Source organism: Neltuma alba, unplaced genomic scaffold, assembly GCF_004799145.2.
Source record: "Neltuma alba isolate B1F8T4 unplaced genomic scaffold, ASM479914v2 tig00013390_pilon, whole genome shotgun sequence".
NCBI lineage: Eukaryota > Viridiplantae > Streptophyta > Magnoliopsida > Fabales > Fabaceae > Neltuma > Neltuma alba.
Genome location: NW_021637650.1, coordinates 830 through 23,630, shown reverse-complemented (window position 1 = coordinate 23,630; position 22,801 = coordinate 830). Strand labels below are relative to the sequence as shown.

The following is a 22,801-nucleotide window of genomic DNA, read 5'->3' as shown; positions in this document are numbered from 1 at the left end:
CTTGCTTTAAATTTCCGTATACACAAGCAACGTGTAAACTAAAATTATGAAGCTTTGGTTAATTTCATGCAAATTTAAATCATTTCAACGAAGTTTCTTGCCACCCCTTTGAATTTCACTTCACTACAGATTCTAGAAAATGGAAAGCTTATATACAATATAATCAAACCGATTTAAGAGCAACTTTATCAATATTGATCTAATTAAATATATATGGGGAGGCATATCATGCGGAGCAAAGGCAATCATAAGATAAAGAATTAATCTATAACTATTGCTTATTCACATGGTAATTAATTAAGTGCAATGTCAACGAGAAAGCACTATCTATTCAATTATTTATATGTTTATCCTTTCTAGGAGAAGAGAACTTTTTATCCCCTGAGCACTGAGAAGCTGCGTTAATAAATTAGAGATTGAAATAGAGACATAAATTTTTTAATCTCGTAACCGATCTAACACCTATTGATCTACATGTTACTCACATGAGGAGCACAGTGAAAGATAAATAGAGTCCAAAATATATAATCCTAGCTTGTCGCTTTTTACTAGAGAGATTATTAATTAGATTGCTGGAGGAACTGAGGATTTATAGCAAGTGATGATATTATTTAAGCATGCAGAAAAAGGCGCATGCTGAAGTGTCCTAGCCTCACTCTTGTATGACCGCATTGAAAATAAACATCATCACTCTATCTTCAGACAACTACATATGGAGTAGTGGCTCTATCATAAAATACGTCTTCTTGGACTTGATAAGTCGAATCATGTTCTACCATTTTCGTGGGGGGGGGAAAAAGGGTAATGACATCAGATAGGGATATATAATTGCGAGAAGCCCCACTGTCGAGCACCAGTGGTCTAGTGGTAGAATAGTACCCTGCCACGGTACAGACCCGGTTCGATTCCCGGCTGGTGCATTTCTCATTTTTCACAAGTGGACATTTTTGTAACATGGTTCTCAGCCGAAGTCCGGGTAAGACGCGACAACAGTTTCTTTTTGCTCACAAGCGTTAGTTAAACCCAAATTTCTGACAACATAATATATATATAACCGCACAAGCACAAATCGTTGAGGAATTAACTAAGTCAAGTCATAATTAATTTTAGTAAAAACTCAAAATTATACTCTTTTATATATATATATATATGATTCAGTTAGCAGTAAAAATTTAACATGCTTAATCTATTATTTTAGAAAAATGTTCATTATGCAAGAATGAGTGTGAGAACAATTATTTCAATACAAAATTATCTTTATCACATGTCATTAAAAAATACAGCTAGCGTACGCACATATGCACATTTTCCTCGTAAATTTTGCTCTTTTTCTTAATAATTTCCTCTATGTCTGTTTGTGACCTCTGTTTGATCAAGTTAATAGGTTCATCTTTCTCCTGTACATGACTCAGGAGAGATTTTATCTTTATAATACTCTTTTCTTTTCTTTTCTTTTTTGATTTCTTCATTGTAAAAAATTATGTATAGTCCTTATTAACTTGCCCCGGGTTTGCCCAGAGAATGATCGATCTGATCTAATTTCCGATCTTTTTTTTTTCCCTCAGTATGCTGTTGCTGCATTATCATCATTCTCAAATGTTGCTATTATTTACTTAATTATTTTTTTAATTTGACGCTATCCATCTACGCCGATATATATAATATAATCCCATCAAACAGAAACCCGTATCAATGACATGATGATGCTCGAGAATAAAGTGAAATCTGGAATAAAGTCGTATAAGCTGCAGTCATAAGAAAAGTATATCATCATTGAATGACATTTGAAAATACATTCTCATCCATTTTTTCAAATCTTGATTCCGAGGGAACTTGCTTGTAAGCTTGAAATTATTGAGTTCCCACTCTAACTTAATTGGTTCATTAGTAGCTATGCAAGATCATAAAATACTGACCTCATTGTATCAGCATATAGTGTCCCATATATATATATATATATATATATATTATTTATAATGTAAAATCTGAAACCATATTTTCTATATATGTTACGAATACTGTTGTTCACTTTAAATTTGATGTATATGCCAATTATTTGCTTTTTAACAGGAGGAAAAAAAAACCATAAGAAATTATAAATTAATTGAAAATTAGGTTAAACTGCATTTATTTAGGTAGAAGAAGGATGACGTGTACTCCATGACAAGAATCAACAATAGGGCTTAGAAAGTAAAGCCAACATTTTCCGGGATTTCTCTCGGGTGATGTTTGAAGCAAACCCCACCATTAACGATTAATTAATTCCAATTTAATCAATCTCACTCTTACTTTTGATGGAAAAGGGGTTTAATTGGTGGTGGACATTTCATTAATGCTAGCTTCGTCGATTCCTTTCGTTATAATTGGAGTTGATACTGCCTCCTCACAGTATAGTCTCACAGAAAAAGATTGATAAGTAGTTGCAAGTGGTGGCATGCTTACACTTGGAAAGGCAAATAGAACAAAAGTATAGATTACATAGATTTATATTTTTGTTTTTAATGGTCTTGCACAGGAAGGCACTAGCTATATATATATTATGACAAATATATTCATAAGTTTTTCAATGAAATTTCTTAATCAAATTATGACATATATATACAGGCTAAAGTATACTTTTTCTTGGGGGGGATAATTAGTATATATTTTGTTTAGTTAAGAAAGATATATATATATTATTCATTAATTTGATAGTAGATATCAAATGAATCATACAGTGCATTATAATATTATTGAGAGAGCATGTAATTATTAGATTAAAAGGGGTCCATAGTGTGACTTTAGCTTTGGAGTGTTGTGTCCAAGTTGCAAACAATATTGACATTAAATAATCAAGGGATTAGGAACTATGACACGTGAATCCATGTGAAGATGGGGCCTACGGGCTGCGATGTGCCTCTCTTGGATCCCTTCAAGGTTAATATATATAACATCCTTTTAACTACGGCTTCATCCATCACATTATATGAGTTCTCCAATTAATTAATTAATTAATTAAAGTATTGGTTATAACTTTAATATCAACTTTGGACATATCCTTGCTCTCACAAAGACAATTTGACTGACACAACTCTTGCTTTATTTCTAGTAAAGAGGGAAATTACCAAGTGCTAACCACATGAACTTTTGGATAGCTTATGATGAACTCGATCATGTGAAAACCATTTTAATTTATTGAATTTTGAATTACGATGCTCTGAGAAACATCGTCCTTGCCCATAATATATATTTAAACTGCGATAATTTGGTCTTGGAAGAACTTTACTTTGATTCATTAAAATCCATTGACATCAAAATCAAATTTAGTAATTCTCCATTGGAATGCTTTTATTTAATTGTGTATCTCTTTCTATGAACTGTGTGCTTAATATTGCTTTTCATTTTGTTTGCATGAATGTCCCTCAAAATTAAGCAAACCCATCCTGAACAAGTTAGGGAACAGAAGTATAGGAGGCTGAACACTATAATCTATATTAATCTCATAATTGAAAAATTAACTTCAAATCAAACTCTTAATAATTCTTAGGTCACTAAAATAATTCCTTTTTGAAACAAACGCCTGGATGAAACGTCCAACACTTTTTGCACACATGATCTTGTTTAAGCACAAGACTTCCCTAAATCATACGTTGGTTGCATTAATCATAAGCAAAATCTAAAGGTAGATATGTATGCAAACTTGTGCAAGCACTTCCCACTAAACATCATAAGGGGAGAAAAACTAAAAGTAGACACCATAATTTCAATAAACCAATAGAAGAGGAAAGAGCAAAGAATATGCGTAATAGAATAGAAAGTCTCTAGCCAGATCCATCTATCCCCCAATAAATCATATCCTCCTACAAACAAAACAAGAGAGGATGGTGATACCAAATTAAAAACTCACCCTTGCGAGCTTATCCTTTCCGTAGAGACCAAGGAAAATAAACAATGGCCAGGACCACTTATAAAACATACTCCTCCGGTCCTTATTATAAGACCCAATTTGACTTTTTATTTGGTCCTAATTATAAGACCCAATCCATTTTCTCTTTTATATTTATGCATTTTTTTCCAAGATAATCCTTTTAATAATGATAGTTTTAGCCAATATACTTAATTAGCAAGGATATTTTAGGAATAACAACACTTATTTATTATAAATAACCAACTTAACTTACTTCCTTAATCTCCTCAAATAAGTCAATTGGGTCTTATAATTAGGACCGAAGGAGTATAATATTATGATGAACAATAACGCCATGGCTTGCCGTTAGTGGTCTCTGTAAATCTACAATAACCTATGTTCAAATAAAACTACGGAACATGCAACCACCAAAAACTAAGCGATTTTCAAACTGCTCCTGGATATTATATAGACTTCTCATCAAGGTTTACTACAAATAAAGAATCGCCCACTTATCTTTTTCCTTAGAAAATCAAAGGAAAAAAAGAAAGAAATAAGACTTCTTTTGCCCCAAGCTTACGCCTACATCTTTTCATTTGTTTTAGATATGAGCCTTCTGTTCTGCTCCAATCCTTTAATAATTTGTTCTTGAAATATTCTTAATGACATGACTTTTTTAATTTCAAAGGAAAATTAAGTGGAGAAGTACGTTCAATGGATTTGTGCGTTTTACTGTTTGGTTATTATTGCGTGAGTAGCTATCATATGTATTTCAATTCCATCTTGATTATGGACACATTTAAATTATGTATGTGATGTAAAAGTTGCGAAACTGTACAGGGCAGTGACAAAGCATGTCTGAGTTGGACAGAAAGATTCTCTATTGTAAAGGTCAGATTGATGAGCTCTTCCTTTACGGTTTCTTGCTGGACAGTTAGTAGCTAAAAGGAGGAAAGACAAAATCCTTTATCAAGTTTTCTTGTCTTGAAAGATTGGGATGAGGTGAAAGTAGTGGATGGGGTGAATTGAATAATTCAACTGAATTAATTAATTAAAATCCCACATGTCGCCTCGTTTTTTGTTTATTGCTATAATTGTTTAACGAATTACCCATTCATTATGTCTCAGCTATTAAATATATTATGTTAGAATATATCATTTTTTAGGTTATTTTTATTACTTTAAATAATTTAAATAATATCCCAACACCTTTATGCAATGCAACTACAATTGACTCAATTCCATTATATGTGGAAGGAAATGTATTTAAAACAGTTACATGCATTCCTGAGATGATGTTCTCCTGAGGTACTATATACTATATATACAATATTATACTTAAATCATGACAGGATAAGATGAATTAAATAAACCATTTATTGTTCACCTGCTTTTTGCGTAGAGTAAATTGTAGAATATACAGATCAATGTGCTGCGTCATGCGACGGATAACTTATTGCCAATATTTGACAGTGGGTTATGTGCGTGGAGAAATTAAGACGTACATGCATCAACGTTCTCGGTTTTTGTTTTCTTTTCTATCCAATTACAATACATAAAATATTAAAAAAACATGCTAACAAAAAGTTAACAACAATAATTTTTTATTTAGAAAAGCTCATTATCTAAATGGTTGGAACTTGAAACAAAAAAAAAAATTTTCTTAATAAACTCGCCTCTTAATTTGCGACTCCTTGTAACTGATATACCATAAGTTCATAACTACTACTCCTCTGTTCTAAATTCAGCAAGAAAACAGTTAACGTTATTAAAAATTACTTACTCTTTCGACGTCAAATGTCTATACTCTTATATGATAGAGGGACTTATTAAGGAAAACCTTCAACAGTCATTCTTATAAAACACCGAAATGTCCTATATTTTTAAATATGGAAGGAGTAAAAAAATGTCTTATAATTTTGAAAAGAGGATGCATATAGTTGTACTTATATCTAATAAAGAAAGCAAATTAACTTACAGCCAGTTTGCAGGTTATTAAAATCTTTGAATCATAGCCATGCGCTGACTAATGCCTATCCGTAAGTTTCAAATTAATTTAATAAAGATTAGTTGAAGACAATCCATTGGCCATCGGCTTCGCCCCGTCGGAAATCAATCAAGACTCAAGAGCTCTCTTTTTCCTAGTAAATTAAGAATTTGGGGACCAACCTTTTTCAAATTGATCCGAGGTATGGCGAATTAATTATTACTGATGAGGTTCAGCTTAATTAGATTAATATTAATGCTAATCAAGAATTTTCAAAATTGAAAAAGTTGTTTTTGAATTTCAATTGGAATTAAAGGAATATCTTAAATTAAAACTAATAAAAAGAGAATATGTATAAATAATCTAATTAATGGAGGTTGATCTAATAGATAAGAATCATTTAATTTATACAACTCTCAAGGGTGTAAATTCAAACTCTATTTTTGACGTGAGAAGATCGACTTCGCCAATTAAACTCACTTCAACTGTAATTAGTTTAAAGTTCAATTCTCCAACAGCTTTAGGAAGAAAGGTATATAAATAGTGGCTAAGGGAATAAAAAAGATAGTTGTAGTTATAATAGCATACTGCTCTTCATGTCATAATTGGTTTAACTTTAAGTCAATCTAACAGATTAATTCGATTAAACAAAATACCCAAGCGCTTTTGAATAGAAAAAATATATATTTATATAAATATTTCTCGTCAGATCACAGAACCCAACACCAAAGGTCAATATATATTGATAATGTTTCTCTGTAGCTCCAAAGTATCTATCATGCCACGTTTCCCCTAGATTTTCTAATAAAGTGATGACCCTTAATCAACTCAGAGAGATAAGAATAGGAGGCAATCAAAATCAATATTAATAACATTGTAAGAGGGGCGACGAAAATAATTGGAAGCATATTTTAATGGGAAAATGCTGAACTTTGCACGAGTGACATGTAGCCAAGGGCTTATCACTGAGTGACTCTCAGAGTACTGCCTTTGGAAGCACTCAATGCTTTCAATCAAACATAGAAAACTAAAATAATAATAATAATAATAATAATTCTTAGGGAGAAGAGAGAGTCAGAGTCAGTGTGGCAGAAGTGAAGTGCAGAAACCTTGGTGCACACATGGAGGCATGGACAGATAGAGAAATCCGAAATCCCCCATTCTGCCGAAGTATGCTTTTTGATTTTGTCTTCGGGCGACTCGTTTTGAGCCCTACAACACGTGGGTGGGGGATGTCAAAAGTGTCTGCACTTTGATCTCATCCAAAAACGAGAGAGAGAGAGAGAGAGAGAGAGAGAGAGAGAGAGACTACTCCAAACGCATCAGACATCTTCGACTGGAACAAACAACAAAGTATGTAACATGCATGCCTTAGCAGAGTCATATATATATATATTTTACTTCAATTTGTGTTGTGTGCTCGTAAGGTGAGCATCTATGCGACAAAGCGAATGTCTCAAAAATTCAAAAGAGAAAAGTAGTCACTTTTTCACTCGTCGAGATCATCTCGCAAATGGTTTTCTCATTTCCTGTTTCCATGTGCTGTGAGTGTCGTTTGCTCAAGTTCATATATATACCAGAATGTCTTAATCCATTTTAAGTGACCAACCAAAAATATCAGGGAAAAGCATTAATAGCGATCGCCATATATTCTTGTTTGTTTTTAGACTCGGAGTCTGACAACACAGATGCTGAACAATCTTAGCTTAGCCATGAATTTTGAATGGCAGTGATGTGATCTAAATGCAGATGCATGAATCCTATCTGGATACATTTAAGGAAGAGTGATGATGGCCCTGGAGTGGATATAAAAGATGTTTCGTTATTGAATATAATAAATTTTCCATTTCTAGAACCAGCATAAATAAATATACGATCATCCCTAGCTAGTACTGGGAAATTTCAGCCCTAATCACTTACAAAACCCGGCAATTCGTCGGTATTGGCTTTTATTTCTGGACGAAGAAGAAGGTCATTGAGGCACGATGTAGGCAAAATAACCCTTGGTTCAATGGTTCTGAGAGCTTATGATGAGTTGAAAGAAACCCCGAATTTCTAAGCCACAAGATGCCCCCTTCATCCATCATCAGCTTCAACTTCATCATATTCAAAGTCTAATCAATGATCCCATCGATCATTTCAAGAAATAAAGTAAAGCCATGGTCAAGTACATCTATAGAAAATATACTTCTCCGGTCTTAATATAAGACCCACTTTATAGTGTAATTTACACTACAAAGGGGTCTTATATTTAGGATGGAGGAGCATAAAGTAAAATAATAATAATAAAAAATAATTGGAAACAAAACAAAGATACATGCGAGCATGAGAATTGTAAAGGTGAAAATAAATGCCAGATGATGAAGAAGCATTATAATTGATTAGTAACAAATAATTCAGAAACCTATCAAAAGATGCCGATGATCATCTTTCTTATTCCGATCAAACGCAGAGTAGCAAAAGAGAAAAAGAAACACAAAGTTCATAGTAGTAGCCATCATATCATATACGTTCTTAAGCAAGCGTTCTAACCTCATCCATCTTCACAGTTCACACCTATTTTAGTACTCTCTAAACACTGTAAATTTCTTTCCCACTGTTCTCTATCTTCCAAATCACCATCAACTTCACTCTGCCCAAACACCAAAGCCCTTTTCTATCAGAAAGGTTGCCTTCCGTGAGCCCAAGCAAAAGCTTCATGCCCCACCTGCCCTCCACCACCGTTGGGCATCAGATTCGGCGGCAGGTTGTACAAAGGCAGAGACGACGGATCCGGAAGTCCGGGTGGCAGAGACTGGCCACCGCTGCTACCGATTCCCCGTGGTGACCCTTCTCCTGCTCCTCCTTGTGGCGCAGCACTGGCTCCCTCATCATCGTCATCAAGTGGTAGTCTTTCGTAAGTCGCATTAGCAAAAGTCGCAGCAATGACCATCACTGGTCCAGCTGCTACTAGAGACCCGACGACACTTCCACCGACGACCTGTCCTTGTCCCCCTGCGAGATACACCGTGAGCCCCGTCGCGCCGGGAGGGGCCGGTCCCGGCAAGAACGCACCTGTTAGGGATAGAATTTCAAACCTGCCATGGAGAGCCACAACAGCTCCAGGGGCAGCGGGTTGTCGGAGAGTGACGTTGGCGACGGAGCCGCTTCCACTGAGAACACAAACGCCACGCTGACGCCTCCTTGCGAATTGAGCCACACTCTCTGCAACGTCGGTTCCACCGGCAACTTCCATCACGTGGCTTCTTAGGGCGTTGGGACTATCTCGGGTGACGAAGATGGGTGGCTTGGGTTTGTTTTTGGAGCCGGGAGGTCGGCCCCTGGGCCGGCGGGTTCCGACATCGACTGCACCCTCCTTGGGTTCGTCTCCGTTTTCTCTTTCTTCATCTTCTTCTCGGTTGCCGCTCCGGCCACTGCTGTCGTTAATGGAAAGATCGGTGTGGCGCTTGTTGAGGGTGGGGGAGTTGGTTGCCGGCTCTACTCCCGGCAACCCCACCTGACCGGTCCACCAAGGATTAGCCAGACTTGCTTCGCTAGAAACACACAAGTTTCAGAAAGGAAGATATGACTGACACAAGAGATTCAAAAAAGAAAGCAAAATTAGTGCTTGAGCTTTTGTAGCTAGGTGGTTTTCTGCCTCACTTGTTTCAGAATATAGGCAAAGGAAAGAGATCATGAAACACCAGAGTTGATATGTGGATCAATAGGGCTAGTTCTGACTCATTTATGACTTTCTAACCTAATTCTCAAGTTCTCTCTGTCCCTCTGAGGGAAGACGAGAAGAGATAGAGATACGGAATTATAGGAAGGAGGGAATTAGATTCGTCAACTGATAAGCTTCTCCAAGGGAATCAAGGGTATGACCAAAGAGCTAGCTAGCTGTTTCATCAAACGCAGAGAAGAGAGAGAAGGGATTAAAGATCATCGGACGATCAGCAAGTGATCTCTCGTCCTTTGTTTAATTATGAATTCTCTCTTTCGGGCTGCTCAGCAGTGATCTAGGAACATAGAACAGATGCGAAACCCTTCAAAAGAATCAAGCACAAAGAGAAATAAGAAAGCAGAAAGAGGAAGGGGGGAGAGAGAGAGGAGAGAGAAGTTAAAGCATATGATAATGGATCAAAGTTGGTGGCAATCAGCAAATGGAATGGAGAAATAGAAGGAAAAGAAAAGCCATTTGGACAAAAACTGCGGAGAAATGCTTCACTTGATTTCTGGGGGAACCTCTGTTGTGATTTGGGAAGCTAAGTAGCTAACAAATTCATATTTTGATGTTTCACTTTTTTCTTTTACTTTTTTTTTTAAAGAGTTTTTTTAAATGTTTGGTCTCGCTGGTATTATAATGCGAACACAAGAAGCTCTGCTTTTAGAGAGGAGCCTCGGAAATTAGGGTTTTCTCCTCTGTGGGGTCGCGCGCGCGTGGCCAGGTGGGGAGCACGTCCTTTTTCGTAGTGGGGCCCAATTATCAACGTACGCATACCATTTTGTAGCGTGAGACACAGCTTAAGGCACCTTCTCCCTCATTGGACAAAATAATACGCAGCCCATCACCGTATTTTAATTAATCTTGTTTTTAAATCACAGTCAATATCTCCATTAAACTTACAATCTTCTGCAAATCATCATGTCTTTTACCCAATCAAATAAAATTACTTCTTGCAATACTCCTAGATCCCCTTTATGTTTGGACTGAAAAGAGCACACGGTATTAGAGAATTTCTCTTTCTTTTTTTTTGGGTAGATTTTGAGAATATAAATTTAATTTAATTTAATATAAGACTTGTTATTCTTGACTCGGGTTTAATTCCACAATTTTAACAGTAAAATGGAGTAATTCTCTCCCCTTTATATTTTATCATTGGAAACCAAATTACACTAATAATACTCATAATCCGCTTATATATGTGTGTGTGTATTCACGTATAAACGTGACTAAACGGGGTTATAAACTTAATTAGTTTAGGGCATGCTTGAATTTTCACATAGGGGCGTTCGCACACAAGAATTTTTAATATTTGGGCCGCTAACACGCATAAGAATTTGGTTGGCTGAAATTTTATTTTTTATTTTTTAATTTTTGGGCCGCTAACACACATAAGAATTTGGTTGGCTGAAATTGTAATCAAGATAGTGAAATATTCTCATTTAACGACTAATACTAATTTTTAGCAAGACAAAGTATCGATAGTTTGATACATTATATATTTCCTTAGTTCTTTTTGTGAGTTTCAATAACTTTTGGATCAACCAAGGGCGTGTTTGGGTGCCCCCAAAATCATGGTTTGGATGGGATGTCATCCAAACAACATCAATGTTAGACAAATAATCCGAAACCATGGTTTGAGCCAAAATTATAGTTTTCAAGCCTAAAACCATGGTTTCAGGAGAAGTAAATTCATTCTGCTTCTGGCTCAAATTGGAGAGTTTGATTGTGCCTGTTAGAATAGATCTCAACAATAATATGACTTTAACATCCCTCAATTTTTTTTATAAACATATTTAATCTTATATCTTATAAAATATATACACATATTACTTATTTATTAATTATATTATATTATGTATTATTAATTATGTTGGTAAAACATATATTATTAACAATTTTATTCTTTCAAATTAAAATATATCATAAAATCTATCTTTTATGTAATTATCATATTAACTTATGTTTTTTAGTGATTTGTATATATAAAAAGTGCTTCTGATAATAACTATCCAAATACTCTCACTTCTCAGAATCACTTTTTCACAAAATCTATTCTCCAAAAGCTATTCTCTAAACCATGGTTTGGTTTCATCCAAACACCCCCTAAGTTATATATGCGTTAATGTTGACTAAATTTCTTTTTAACTATCCAACCATGGTACGGCCATTCCCTCGCATCAACCTAATTCATTTAAAATAATTTATGTATCTCAAAGTATGGATCCCATATAATCAAAGCATATATGAATCACACTCAGATATGTTTGTTTAATATTTTTACTCATAGACCAAAATTAAATGAGGAAATTATATTCATCTGTTTTTCTGAATTATTCTAATCCTATCGTCGGTTGACACCTATATACTTAGCTAGCCACCTCATTCAATCATTCCCACCTTACGCATATAAGAGCCAATAATTTCGCTGATAGTATGGAGTTCTGGTATTGTGTGTTGTCCCCAAAAAAAAAGAAAAAACAGAAGAAGAGAAGAAAAGATCGAGAGAGAGAGAGAGTTTAGAGGGGATTATGATTTTATAAAGGTTTAAGGTGCATCTAGCATCTTGAAATATTTTATCGGGTACATCCAGTATTCTAAAATATTTTGTGGTGCTCTATACACTTAGAAAAATATTTCAGGATATTGGATACATTACAAAATACTTTAGGCTATTAGATGCACTTAAAAAAATATTTTAGGATGCTGAATGCTTCTTAATTTTTTTGTAAATGTCTAGTTTGTTTGAGAAACTATGCATGGAAGCATATATAATTAAATATGTAATTGACATTGTAAATCAAAACAAATTATATAGTCTTGGCCTCTCGGCAACAGTTTGTGTTAATGGTTTCTTTTGTGCGGACAAGAATCCCAGACTTGTCGTCAACTTCAAGCTGACCGATAACCACTGCCTCAAATACAACATTGAACAATCAGACAAGTCACATATATATATGTATGTGTGTATGCATGAGATGCCTCTAATTAACTATATAGCGTCTTCAATGCTTGCTGTTTGTTATAATTATGCACACACAACCACTAATGATTCCTTTTTTTTTCTTTTCTCAATAATTTATACTAGTATGATAACTATAAACCTCCCTCGAAATTAATTTTATATGTTGTATGGTACAGGGCATGCTGTTACTAATTTGCATCCGACACATATAGGGACCAATTCCTCTCTCTCTCTCTCTCTCTCTCTCTATATATATATATATATATAAATGGGAGTACAATGCTACTTGCGTATAATCAAATAATACTGTTTGAATAATTTGAAATCAGTGTATATATAGAAGATCATTTCATACATAATAAAGCGACTAGTTGATTTTGACATTAATCAAGAAAGACAAATTATATCCGATTTGATTAATAGAGCGAATAAATAATACATATAATTGTCAGCAATCACGGTACGATACTAGGAAAAGACCTAAAACACCCTTCGGGGGAACACAAATTAGAACGTTTTAAGGTCTTTTGTACATGTGTCATGAGTCTCATTGTGATGAGTTGCCTTAAATGATCAAGAGGTGTTGTCAGGTCTTAAATTTCTCAACTCTGATAACTAGCTTTTAATGTATGTTATTTTTCCTAAAAACATGTGATCATTGGCCAACTAGAAAGGACTACTTCTGAAGAGTTTTGACCAAATAAAAGGGTTAACCGGCATGAGATTGAGTGAAGTACCATAGTTTGGGGTCATCAAGAAGTTAGCTCTTGAGAGGAGTGTATTGTCATGAGTCTGACATTGAAAGAATTAGCTTGAATATAAGGAGGACCCTTTATAAGTCTCAAAGTTTCCCAACTTCAACAGTTAGTTTTTAGGGTGTTAGATAATCAATATTGTATGAAGGGTATCTTTAGAGTATACCAAATGTATAGATATCCTACAATGATCATTATAATATGAAATACGGGTGATGGGATGGATTGTATGTTTGAGGGATTAGGGTAGCGTTTGATACAAAACATTAAAAAATGAGGGATAGGGATTGAGATTGAGATTGAGATTGAGATTGAGATTGAGAAAATAGTATTTAGCATGAGAGATTACTTATTACATGGGATTAAACAGACCCATACATGTGTCATTGGAGAATACTATGGGGAGAAGTAGTATTCCCCAATCTCACTTCCATGGGTTTGTTTAATCCCATATAACAAGTAATTATTCATACTAAAGACTTTTTAATAATTTTTTTTAATTGCAATCCTAATTCCTATCTCTTATCTTTAATGCTTCATACAAAATAGGATCTAGGAGTATATGTTTGAGGGATTAGGAATAGGAAGTTGCAGTAATAATACGGTGTGATTTGTCATGAATTTGGAATATTATAAATTAAAGAGTGTCATTTATGGTTGTCGTGTTGCGTTGAACATGGGAGCATGATGAGCACGTTGATTTTCCAGATCGGCAACTGGAAATGACATTTAGGTTCATAAGCATACGAGTCCAGAGTGCTTGGTTCATCGTGGGCTAAGGGAAAGCCCAACACGGTAAAGCCTCTGTGCTGGAAATCACACCTTAAAAACAAATATCACTAATCTTACTAACAAGAGTTAATCCAATTGATAAAGAATCAGATCATAATCTATAAGATCATGAATTTGGATTTCGGTACTGATGTGAAAACTTTGTTGGTGGATGATTTGTGCTTTTTGAGCCTGTCCCCGCAACTCTACTCATCTAAATTTAATTATATAAAAAAAATGTCACTAACCTTCCAAATGATTGTATTAATAATACTACTTGATGTATTAATATAAGAGCTAAATAAATAAATGCTATTTTTCTTAAAATATCTATATTAACCATTTAATAAAAATGATTAATATGTATAATCAAAAAGGATTACTTGGAGTAAAATAAATAAATATTAGAGATTAAGTTTTATATTTATGATGAAATTGAATTTCTATCTAACTTTTATTAAGTAGTGGATAGATAATATATATTATTCGAATTGTTTAGTGTATACCCTAGCTAGTATAACTAAATCCCTAAAAAGTTTATAGTTTATACAAAAGAAAAATAAAAACTAACTTATAAGGTGAAAGTGTCACGTTAATTTCAAGGAACCCTGCGGATCCAAAAAACATGCATATTAATAAGCTGGTAAAAAAAAACATGCATATTAATAAATTAAATATAATCACTTTGACTCGCTATTAATTAATTAATAAAAACATGGAAACGGATCAAAGCACGCTAATTTCATTTTCGAAACCCCGTTCGGTGGTCATACCGTGGAAGTTTTACTTTTACGGGAAATATTTCTGTGGAAATTATGAACGCCAAGCAAGACCTTAGAAGATTATATATGTTGGAAAAATATAAGGGAACATGCCTAATTATATCATTGAGATACAATATATATTCATCAATACATAGGAATAATATCATATTACCATTTAAGAACATTCCTAACTTTCAAAAAACAATGTTAGTCCTTATGGTTTTCTGTCTTAAAATGTAGACGAACATTTTAAACATAAAAACTGCAAGTACTAAGTTGTACCTAAGTTCAAAAACTAAATTTTAATAAAGTAAAAATTTTAGAAACTAAATACTACTCCAATCCTAAATATAAGACCCTTTTCGTGGTGTAAATTAGACTACGAAAAGGATTATATTTAAAACCGGAAGAATAATTAATTACTGTGTATAAACATGTCCTATTAAAAAATAAGGAGGATGTAGAGGGGGGCCTCCCGGGATTTGAGGTGGCCACGGGAATCACATTATAATTTGGCGGATAATGGATATAGGTCCAAATAATATATGATAACCGTGTTAGGTGGCAGAAATTAAAGATGGCAAAATTAATCTGATTATTTAATTCACAACTTCCGCGGACTACATTCATGACTTGAAAATTATAGAATTAGAGGCAAAAAGAAGAATCCATAGACAATATTATCAATCCAAGTACAAAAAGAGAGAGATGAACACGGCAAGCTGGGTAAGTACACACCATCGCTTGTCCTTAACATAAAATCTAATTTGTAATTCAATTAAACTATCAATTAAATTTTATATTAAACTACAAATTGTCTTATCTTTCAGAGGTAGCACATACGATTGTGAGTGCCGTCCAATTTGATTATCCCCTGCCCTTGGATAATAGGATACAATATGAATTTGACCCCAAATGATACGCGACATCCTACCAACCGAAACCCAAGACTCGGGTAATACTAATAGTAATACAAATGTGCACATAAGCCAATATTTCAACGATACGCCCCAAAACCAAAATCTATACAGCTATATACAATGTAAAATACTCATAAAAATACACATCAATTATAACTTATTAGGAAAAATATTATTTTTAGTGCCGATGTTTTTTAGTTATTTATTCAATTGTTAAACTTTGATTCGAAATACCTCACGGGTAAGTTTAATTTTCAGTCAAACCCGTCTCATGCTCCAAAGTAGGGCATGGGCGCAGTTTGAGTTAAAATTCAGGATTGATAAGCCAACTCAACTCAATGAGCTCCCTCATCATCAACTGTATTCCCAGTCCTTCAGCCACCAGTTCCACTTGCAATTGACAATTCAATAAAAATAAAAATTAAAAAAATAAAAGGCCATATGATATACTTGAATTTACACTTTCCCCTTTCCAGACTATATAACGAATTTATGTGTGAGTGAGAGAGAGAGAGAGAGAGAAGTGGAGTGACTAAAAAGAGTTTGTCAACCTTAACTACAGCTCCGCGATCACCAATTGGCTCCACACAAGTTCACTGCCAGATGAATTCATTCAATTGGGATTGGGACAATCTTACCGGAGGGTGCACCACAGGATTTCACTCATGAACTAGAATGCCAGAGCTTCAGATTATGATTCAGCCAAGAGTAAAATAGCCCAAATCCTGCAAACAAGTACATAATCTCCATCAGTATATATATAAACGTTTTTCCTAAGTTATTATTCATTAACCAATACGCGCATATAACCCAAATTCAACCAGAATTCCAACGTCCAGCGGAGCATAGCTGCATTAGTTATTCATAGATCAATGACTACCATGCTGCTAAGATCATTAAACCATACTATAGTAGTATTTTCGCGTCTCTCGTTCAACATTTGTGTACAACATAATTACATCTCAAGAATTCTTAACTTAATGACAAACCAGACTCCTTGGTTTTAATGTTTTTATCGAAAAGCTTCCCTTCTGAATTAATCTGAACAAACTCTGGTAAAAAAAAAAGAAAAAAAAAGAATTAATCTGAACAAACCAAAACACATTTTTTAATATCAATAACTGAATGAAGTCCAGAAAGCATAAACAAACAACAAGCCTTATCCCACTAGGTGGGGTCGGCTACATGAATCACACGACGCCATCGTGCTCTGTCAACTTATAAATTCGTTTCATTGACATCGAACATAACAAGATTACAGAATCATTTTTACCTAATATGAGTAGTATATAAATACGAAGGCAACTGTGAAATATTGCCACAAGGGAGCACGTTTTTCCTTGTTGATTTCTTCTCAAAAACCTAGAACATCCAGTTTCATATCACCAAGTCATTTTCCAATAAATGTAGAAAATCAATATAAAATAAAACATCAAGTAACAAAAACACAGAAAAAAGAATCATAATCCGAAATACCTTTTTGAACCGATCCATGGTTCTCAACATCATGCCCCTTGATCCATCCATGCTGTTACCCTGATTTACAACAGAGGAGAATATAATTAAAAATGGGGTGGGGGGAAGGGAATACTACAGAGGCAGGAAATGTTTCTTACCATCCGATCAAGCAAACGGTTATGACTCTCCACCTCTTCATGGATATCCCCGGTTAACTGTTAATAAGTGGTGTGAAAAATGTTATTTTACTCCTGATGTAGATTTCTAAACCAGTTCGTTTAATTTGTTTTCACCTCCTTTGAGAAAGTAGAAGATATGAAATTGGCCTTCAAAATACAATGTAAGCAAAACTTGACAAAACTTTTCAATGGATCAGAGCATCTATAAGAAAAACACATTGGTGAAGCTATGTATTAAAAAAAGTTGATAATCAATAATTAGAAAGTCGAACAGCACTTACTCTCTTAAGAAAAACAACCCTGTCCTGCAAACTCTCTATGGCTTTGTCATTATCATGCTCATTTAAATTATGTGAGTATGATGAAGAAGCCCTTATACCACCTTCCTCAATACCATCGTATCCATCAAGAAGGGATGATCTGGAAGATCGACTATCTCTGTTTGATGAAAATAATAATTAGAAGAATAGTTAAACCAGAGGAAAATGATATAACTAAAAGTGACTGAAAAACCACATGGTACCCAAAAAAAAAGAAGTAGGAATACCCCGACATGAGCATCCTTCAAATGAAGTTCTCAATGATTTAAGCAACAAGCATTGGGAAAAATAGTGACAGTAACAAATATCGAAGTTGGTGGTTTGAATATAAACCCAGCGCGACAGAGAGCTGAGAACATATACAAGTTAAATAACAGAAAAATATTTATCAGAAGCACACCTGATATGAGAAGATTGACCAGGTAAACAAACTTGACTGAGAAAACAATTTGTACCACAACCAAGACACAGGGTCCTTCTAAGAGTCTCAAAACAAATCTGACTCCTAAAGCTTGAAACAAATGTTCCAACTTCTATCTAGTATTGAATATCCATGCCCTCTGGTCTCCACATGGCATGAGGGGCATGAGTAAATCATTTCTGACACAGCATAGTCCATTCCACCTATACTGGATGGAACCAGACTATCCAAAACAAGTGCATAGCATTTTGAAGGCAGCCAGCCAGTGGTGTATGAAATATATGTACAATTAAACAATAAGGAGAAACAGTGAGAAGTGAGAGACAAAACTTTTTTAACCCTCCTTTTCATCCAAAATGATTAATTTCAACTGCCCAATAGGATTAAAAACAGAGAATGAGCACAAGAATTTAACTACTTAAACAGCATATAAAGCAATGAAAAACAAGACAGTTTAATTTGTTTCTTCACTAGAACAACTAGAATGGTATTTACTTGAAAGGATGAAAACAACAATGAAGGTGCAAGAACTTAGCCTACTGAAAAATTAGTTGTTTAAACACTATATAACTATCAGTACGCAACTTTTTTGTAATGGTTGAACCCTCTTCCTGGAAACAAATAAACCAACATTTGTTGTTGTTTTTAAATCATGTAGAGAAAGTAAAATTTTCAGCATGACACAGGTGAAAATAGATGGTCTCAAGATCTGAAATAATTCAAAAACATGACTACAGGAACACAGTGACTAAACGCTATGGAAACTAAACTAACACTAAGCAATAAAAAAAATAATGCACATTTAAGATGTCCAACAGGTGAAACAATATTTTTGTTTCTGTTCACTTTACTCAAGGCTATCAATCTTCCTAAATTTGTCGCCGTTCATTAAGCATTTACAAAAGGCAACTGCACAATACTGATTCCATGTATTTCATCAGATCTTCCCCCAGATATCATAGTTTTCAATAGCACATAGCGAAAACAAGAGCTTTTGAACGCTATAGCTCAAGGAACCTCGCTTTGACTGTGCTATAGTGAAATGTAGCATACATTATATAAATATATCATATATATTTAATATAACTGACATTGAAACTAATATAATACTTTAGAACAAAAAATTAATATAATACTAAATTAACTAATTTACATACAAAACTTAAGCTCACATTTAGACCATAGTTAATGACGACTTTATAACCACCCAAATCTAACAGAAACACGATCTCAATATGTGATAACAAGATTGGCAAATACAGTAATTCGCTCCTAAAATTATTTCAACGTTACCACAGTATGAAAAGTGATAGAGGACACAGGGTTGAAATGCATCAACTGCATAAGTTTAAAAGCACCAGCACTGGAAAAAAAGTTTCAAGAAACTAAAAAAGACAAAATGAATATATGAAAAATGTATAAAAAAGAAAATGATAATCACGATCAGTCAATAAAAAATATTTTCATATCATTCAGTGCTGCAAGAAGAAAAAGGAAAACCAAATTAAGAATGAGCAAAAAATGGAACCCTTAAAGGCTAACAACTATGCCAACATGATCAAGCATAACCTTTCCATGAATAATGCATATGCACGCACAGCAACAGTTATGCCAACACGATCAAGCATAACCTTCCACACACCAACACACAAATCATCCTTCTAATCCGATACAAATCCCACAATTGATCAAATCAGAATACATGACATTGCCAAACCGAGACAGTTCGAAAGAATTCTAGATTAAAAGAAATAAAAAAGGATGAAAGTTTGAACCAGAAGCAAGATTGACTAGGCCATGCATTGCCAATGAACGACAACAATCGAGAAGCAAATTCTCGCCCAAAAAGAAGACACAGAAATAAAAACGGAATCGAGCAAGCAGGGGTCGGAAAGGAACCTTCTGTAATTCATTCTTGGAAAGAACTGCAGATCGTGCAGCTTCCTTTAGAGCAGCGGGCGTTTCGGAGAGCAAAAGGCTTGAAGAAAATCAGAAGAAAAGGAAGACGGAGTCGGAAATTGGCGAGGAGAAAGTACAGAAAAGATGAGGATCTGGTTTGGCTGCTCAACAAAATGGTCGATGGCCTTCTTTGATGGATCACAGATCGAATCTTCGACAAAAGAAATGGAAGTAGCACTTCATTTCATTAACACAGTTCAACTACAGAAACATTCTCATCACGCTGTGCAGGGAAACCAAGGAAGCAGGCAGGCACCTTCAACTTCTCCCACTCTCTTTTGGGTGCTCCTTTGGAAAAAAAAGATGGATCGTGGCCGAGAGGAAATATACGATGGCCTTATAATCCAAAAACGTGGGCTTCCCATATAATTTGCTGATCTCGGGTAGGCCTTGATGATTTGTGAATTAGACACAACCAGATGTGGCCCATACTCTATTATCACAATGATTTTTAAATTTCCCAGAAAAGGAGAAATTAAAACCAAGGGAAAAAGTGCACACAATCAAAAGTGTCCTTTGAAGAAAACATGAAACAATGTAAAATCAATAAAATTATCCACCTAACTTTCAAATATAGAGTAGATGATAGATTAGATTAGTAGACAAATAAACTGTTAGCTGGAAATTGATTCGTAAGTGAATTGTTTGGGAATTTCACATTTGAATTAAAGAATATCTTGGGTGCAAAACGTAAAACTCGATTAAAACACAAGTTATTGAATTCCTAATATTACCCTGTTAAGCTCCTGTAAAAAAGGATAACTCACCCAAACTCGCTTCAGAGTTTAATCCTACTGCCTCATTTAAGGTGGTGTGAGTTGCCACTTGAATCCAAAATTTCTAACCACTGGCCATTGGACACAGTGTGTCTCCTCAAAGGACATATTTTTTTATATTCAATTAGTGAGAAAAAAATATTATATAAATTATAATTTATTAGGATTAAATTACAATTTTTGGCCTTCAAATGTAATATTGAGATCTGATAACAATCGATTATTCTGTGCTAGGGTGCGTTTGAAGCTTTGAAGTACTTGAAATATTACCCACACAGTTTTCCTAAATATAAAATACTTATGAATACATGAAAATCAACTACAACAAACGCTTCTTTCATGTATTCCTATTTGGTTCATTATAAAAAAATTAATTTAATTGTAGGAAAATCTCAGCATTCAGAATACTTGGGTGATGTGAATCTGCAGACTACGAATTAATTCCCCATCTACCCAATGTGTTGCTCGATTTTGGAATACACATACATCAAGTATTAACGGATTTATATGCAAATCAGTTTTTTATACAAATTTTATATCATGCACATCAACATTAATTAAGGTATTCAGATTAGGTTTATTGTGATTTCAACAGATCAAGGGGAGGCCATTGAAAGACTATAAGGAAAGTAATCGCAAAATTGACCCAAAACCAATTTGGTGACGAATGATCTAATGAGCCTTTTAGTTCATCGTAAGAGCTTAGGCAGCGGCCAACCACTAACTCACCTTCTCCATTTAAACTGTCTAACACCATCGTCCGCCAGCAAGTGAATAAAGCAACATCCATTCAATTTTGTTCCTGAAAAAACCTACCGGTCGGTGGAAAGGCACTAAGCATGAGGTATCAACAATTTTTTTTTTGAGATATTTTAAAGATGAATGTCTTGTGTTCAATTAATGCGAGGAAATCAAGAACAAGGGAGAGTCCCCCCTCTCTTTTTCTTTTTTTTTTCCCCGTCTCCACTATTCATGTGTGGCTGAGTTTTGATGAAGAGCGAGGAACACAAATGTGAAAGAGGAAGAATCTAAAGGGAGAATGAGGTTTTTGTTTTGTGTGAGAGAGCCGCACGGACAGTTCATAAAAAGGAAGGGAAGGCTCCAAGAGATTAATGGCATTCAACTACTACACAAACAAGTTCTTGAAAGCTCTTTTATTATGGTAGTGAATGCCCTCTTCTACCCATACCCACTCATTCATTCTTCTCTCCTACTATTACCTTCCCATTTCAAACCCTGCTTGCCGCTCATGAATCTTTTTAACTCGCCTCTTTCCTCCATTTGACTATCTCATAAATCTATACTACCAATTTTCTTTCCTATCTTTAAGATGGAGAGGCATTCAAAGAAAGAGAAGCAAAATGAGGAAGAGGTTAATGAAGATTCATCTTGGTAATAAATGATTCTCTCTCACAGATGACGACAGCGAGGCTGCTGGCGGTACAATGGCTGTTCTGAACATCTTCAAGTGAAACTTGTCTGTAAATTTGCTATCAGTACTCGCGTTTAGAATTTACATTTCTTACAGTGACATAATCTGTCTTCGAATACAATTATAATAACAATTACTATATATACTATACCTTTTCTATCTAGTCTTATTTTACTTATAACTTTTCCAACCCAGTTGGCCAAAAAAAAAAAAAATTCCAACCCAACCAATAGATTGTGTTTGAGCACTCCATAAATGAGAAAATGCCAAACAAATTTAAAATTTTTCTATTGAAATATAAGCAAATTGAAAAATTTATTCAAAGTTAATGAGCTAATCACCATTGCTATGAAGAAATTAGATTTGTCTTAAGATAGATACTTGGAAGGAATACTTTTGACACCATAAAGCTCCAGCTTCATCAGTTAGGTAATCTCACTCTGACCACTTGCTCGTCACTGGTCGGTCATCCCTGTCTGCCACTATAATGGAAACGCATTTCAAA

The 22,801-nt window shown here is 34.5% G+C and overlaps 1 protein-coding gene, 1 non-coding gene and 1 pseudogene across 2 annotated transcripts; 1 reads left to right on the top strand and 2 right to left on the bottom strand.

Annotated features, from left to right (window-relative positions):
* Positions 1–850: 850 nt before the first annotated feature.
* On the top strand, positions 851–920 carry TRNAG-GCC (transfer RNA glycine (anticodon GCC)). The gene has a single exon. It is a non-coding gene; the product is annotated as a tRNA-Gly (tRNA).
* A 5,830-nt stretch (positions 921–6,750) lies between these two features.
* LOC114736943 (AT-hook motif nuclear-localized protein 20-like) lies at positions 6,751–9,423 on the bottom strand (the record flags this gene model as incomplete). Its single annotated transcript, XM_028924825.1, has 2 exons — positions 6,751–7,969; positions 8,406–9,423. A coding segment is annotated over one exon (891 nt), but the record flags the coding sequence as incomplete, so codon positions are not given.
* A 7,601-nt stretch (positions 9,424–17,024) lies between these two features.
* On the bottom strand, positions 17,025–20,371 carry LOC114736944 (bet1-like SNARE 1-2; annotated as a pseudogene).
* Positions 20,372–22,801: the final 2,430 nt, after the last annotated feature.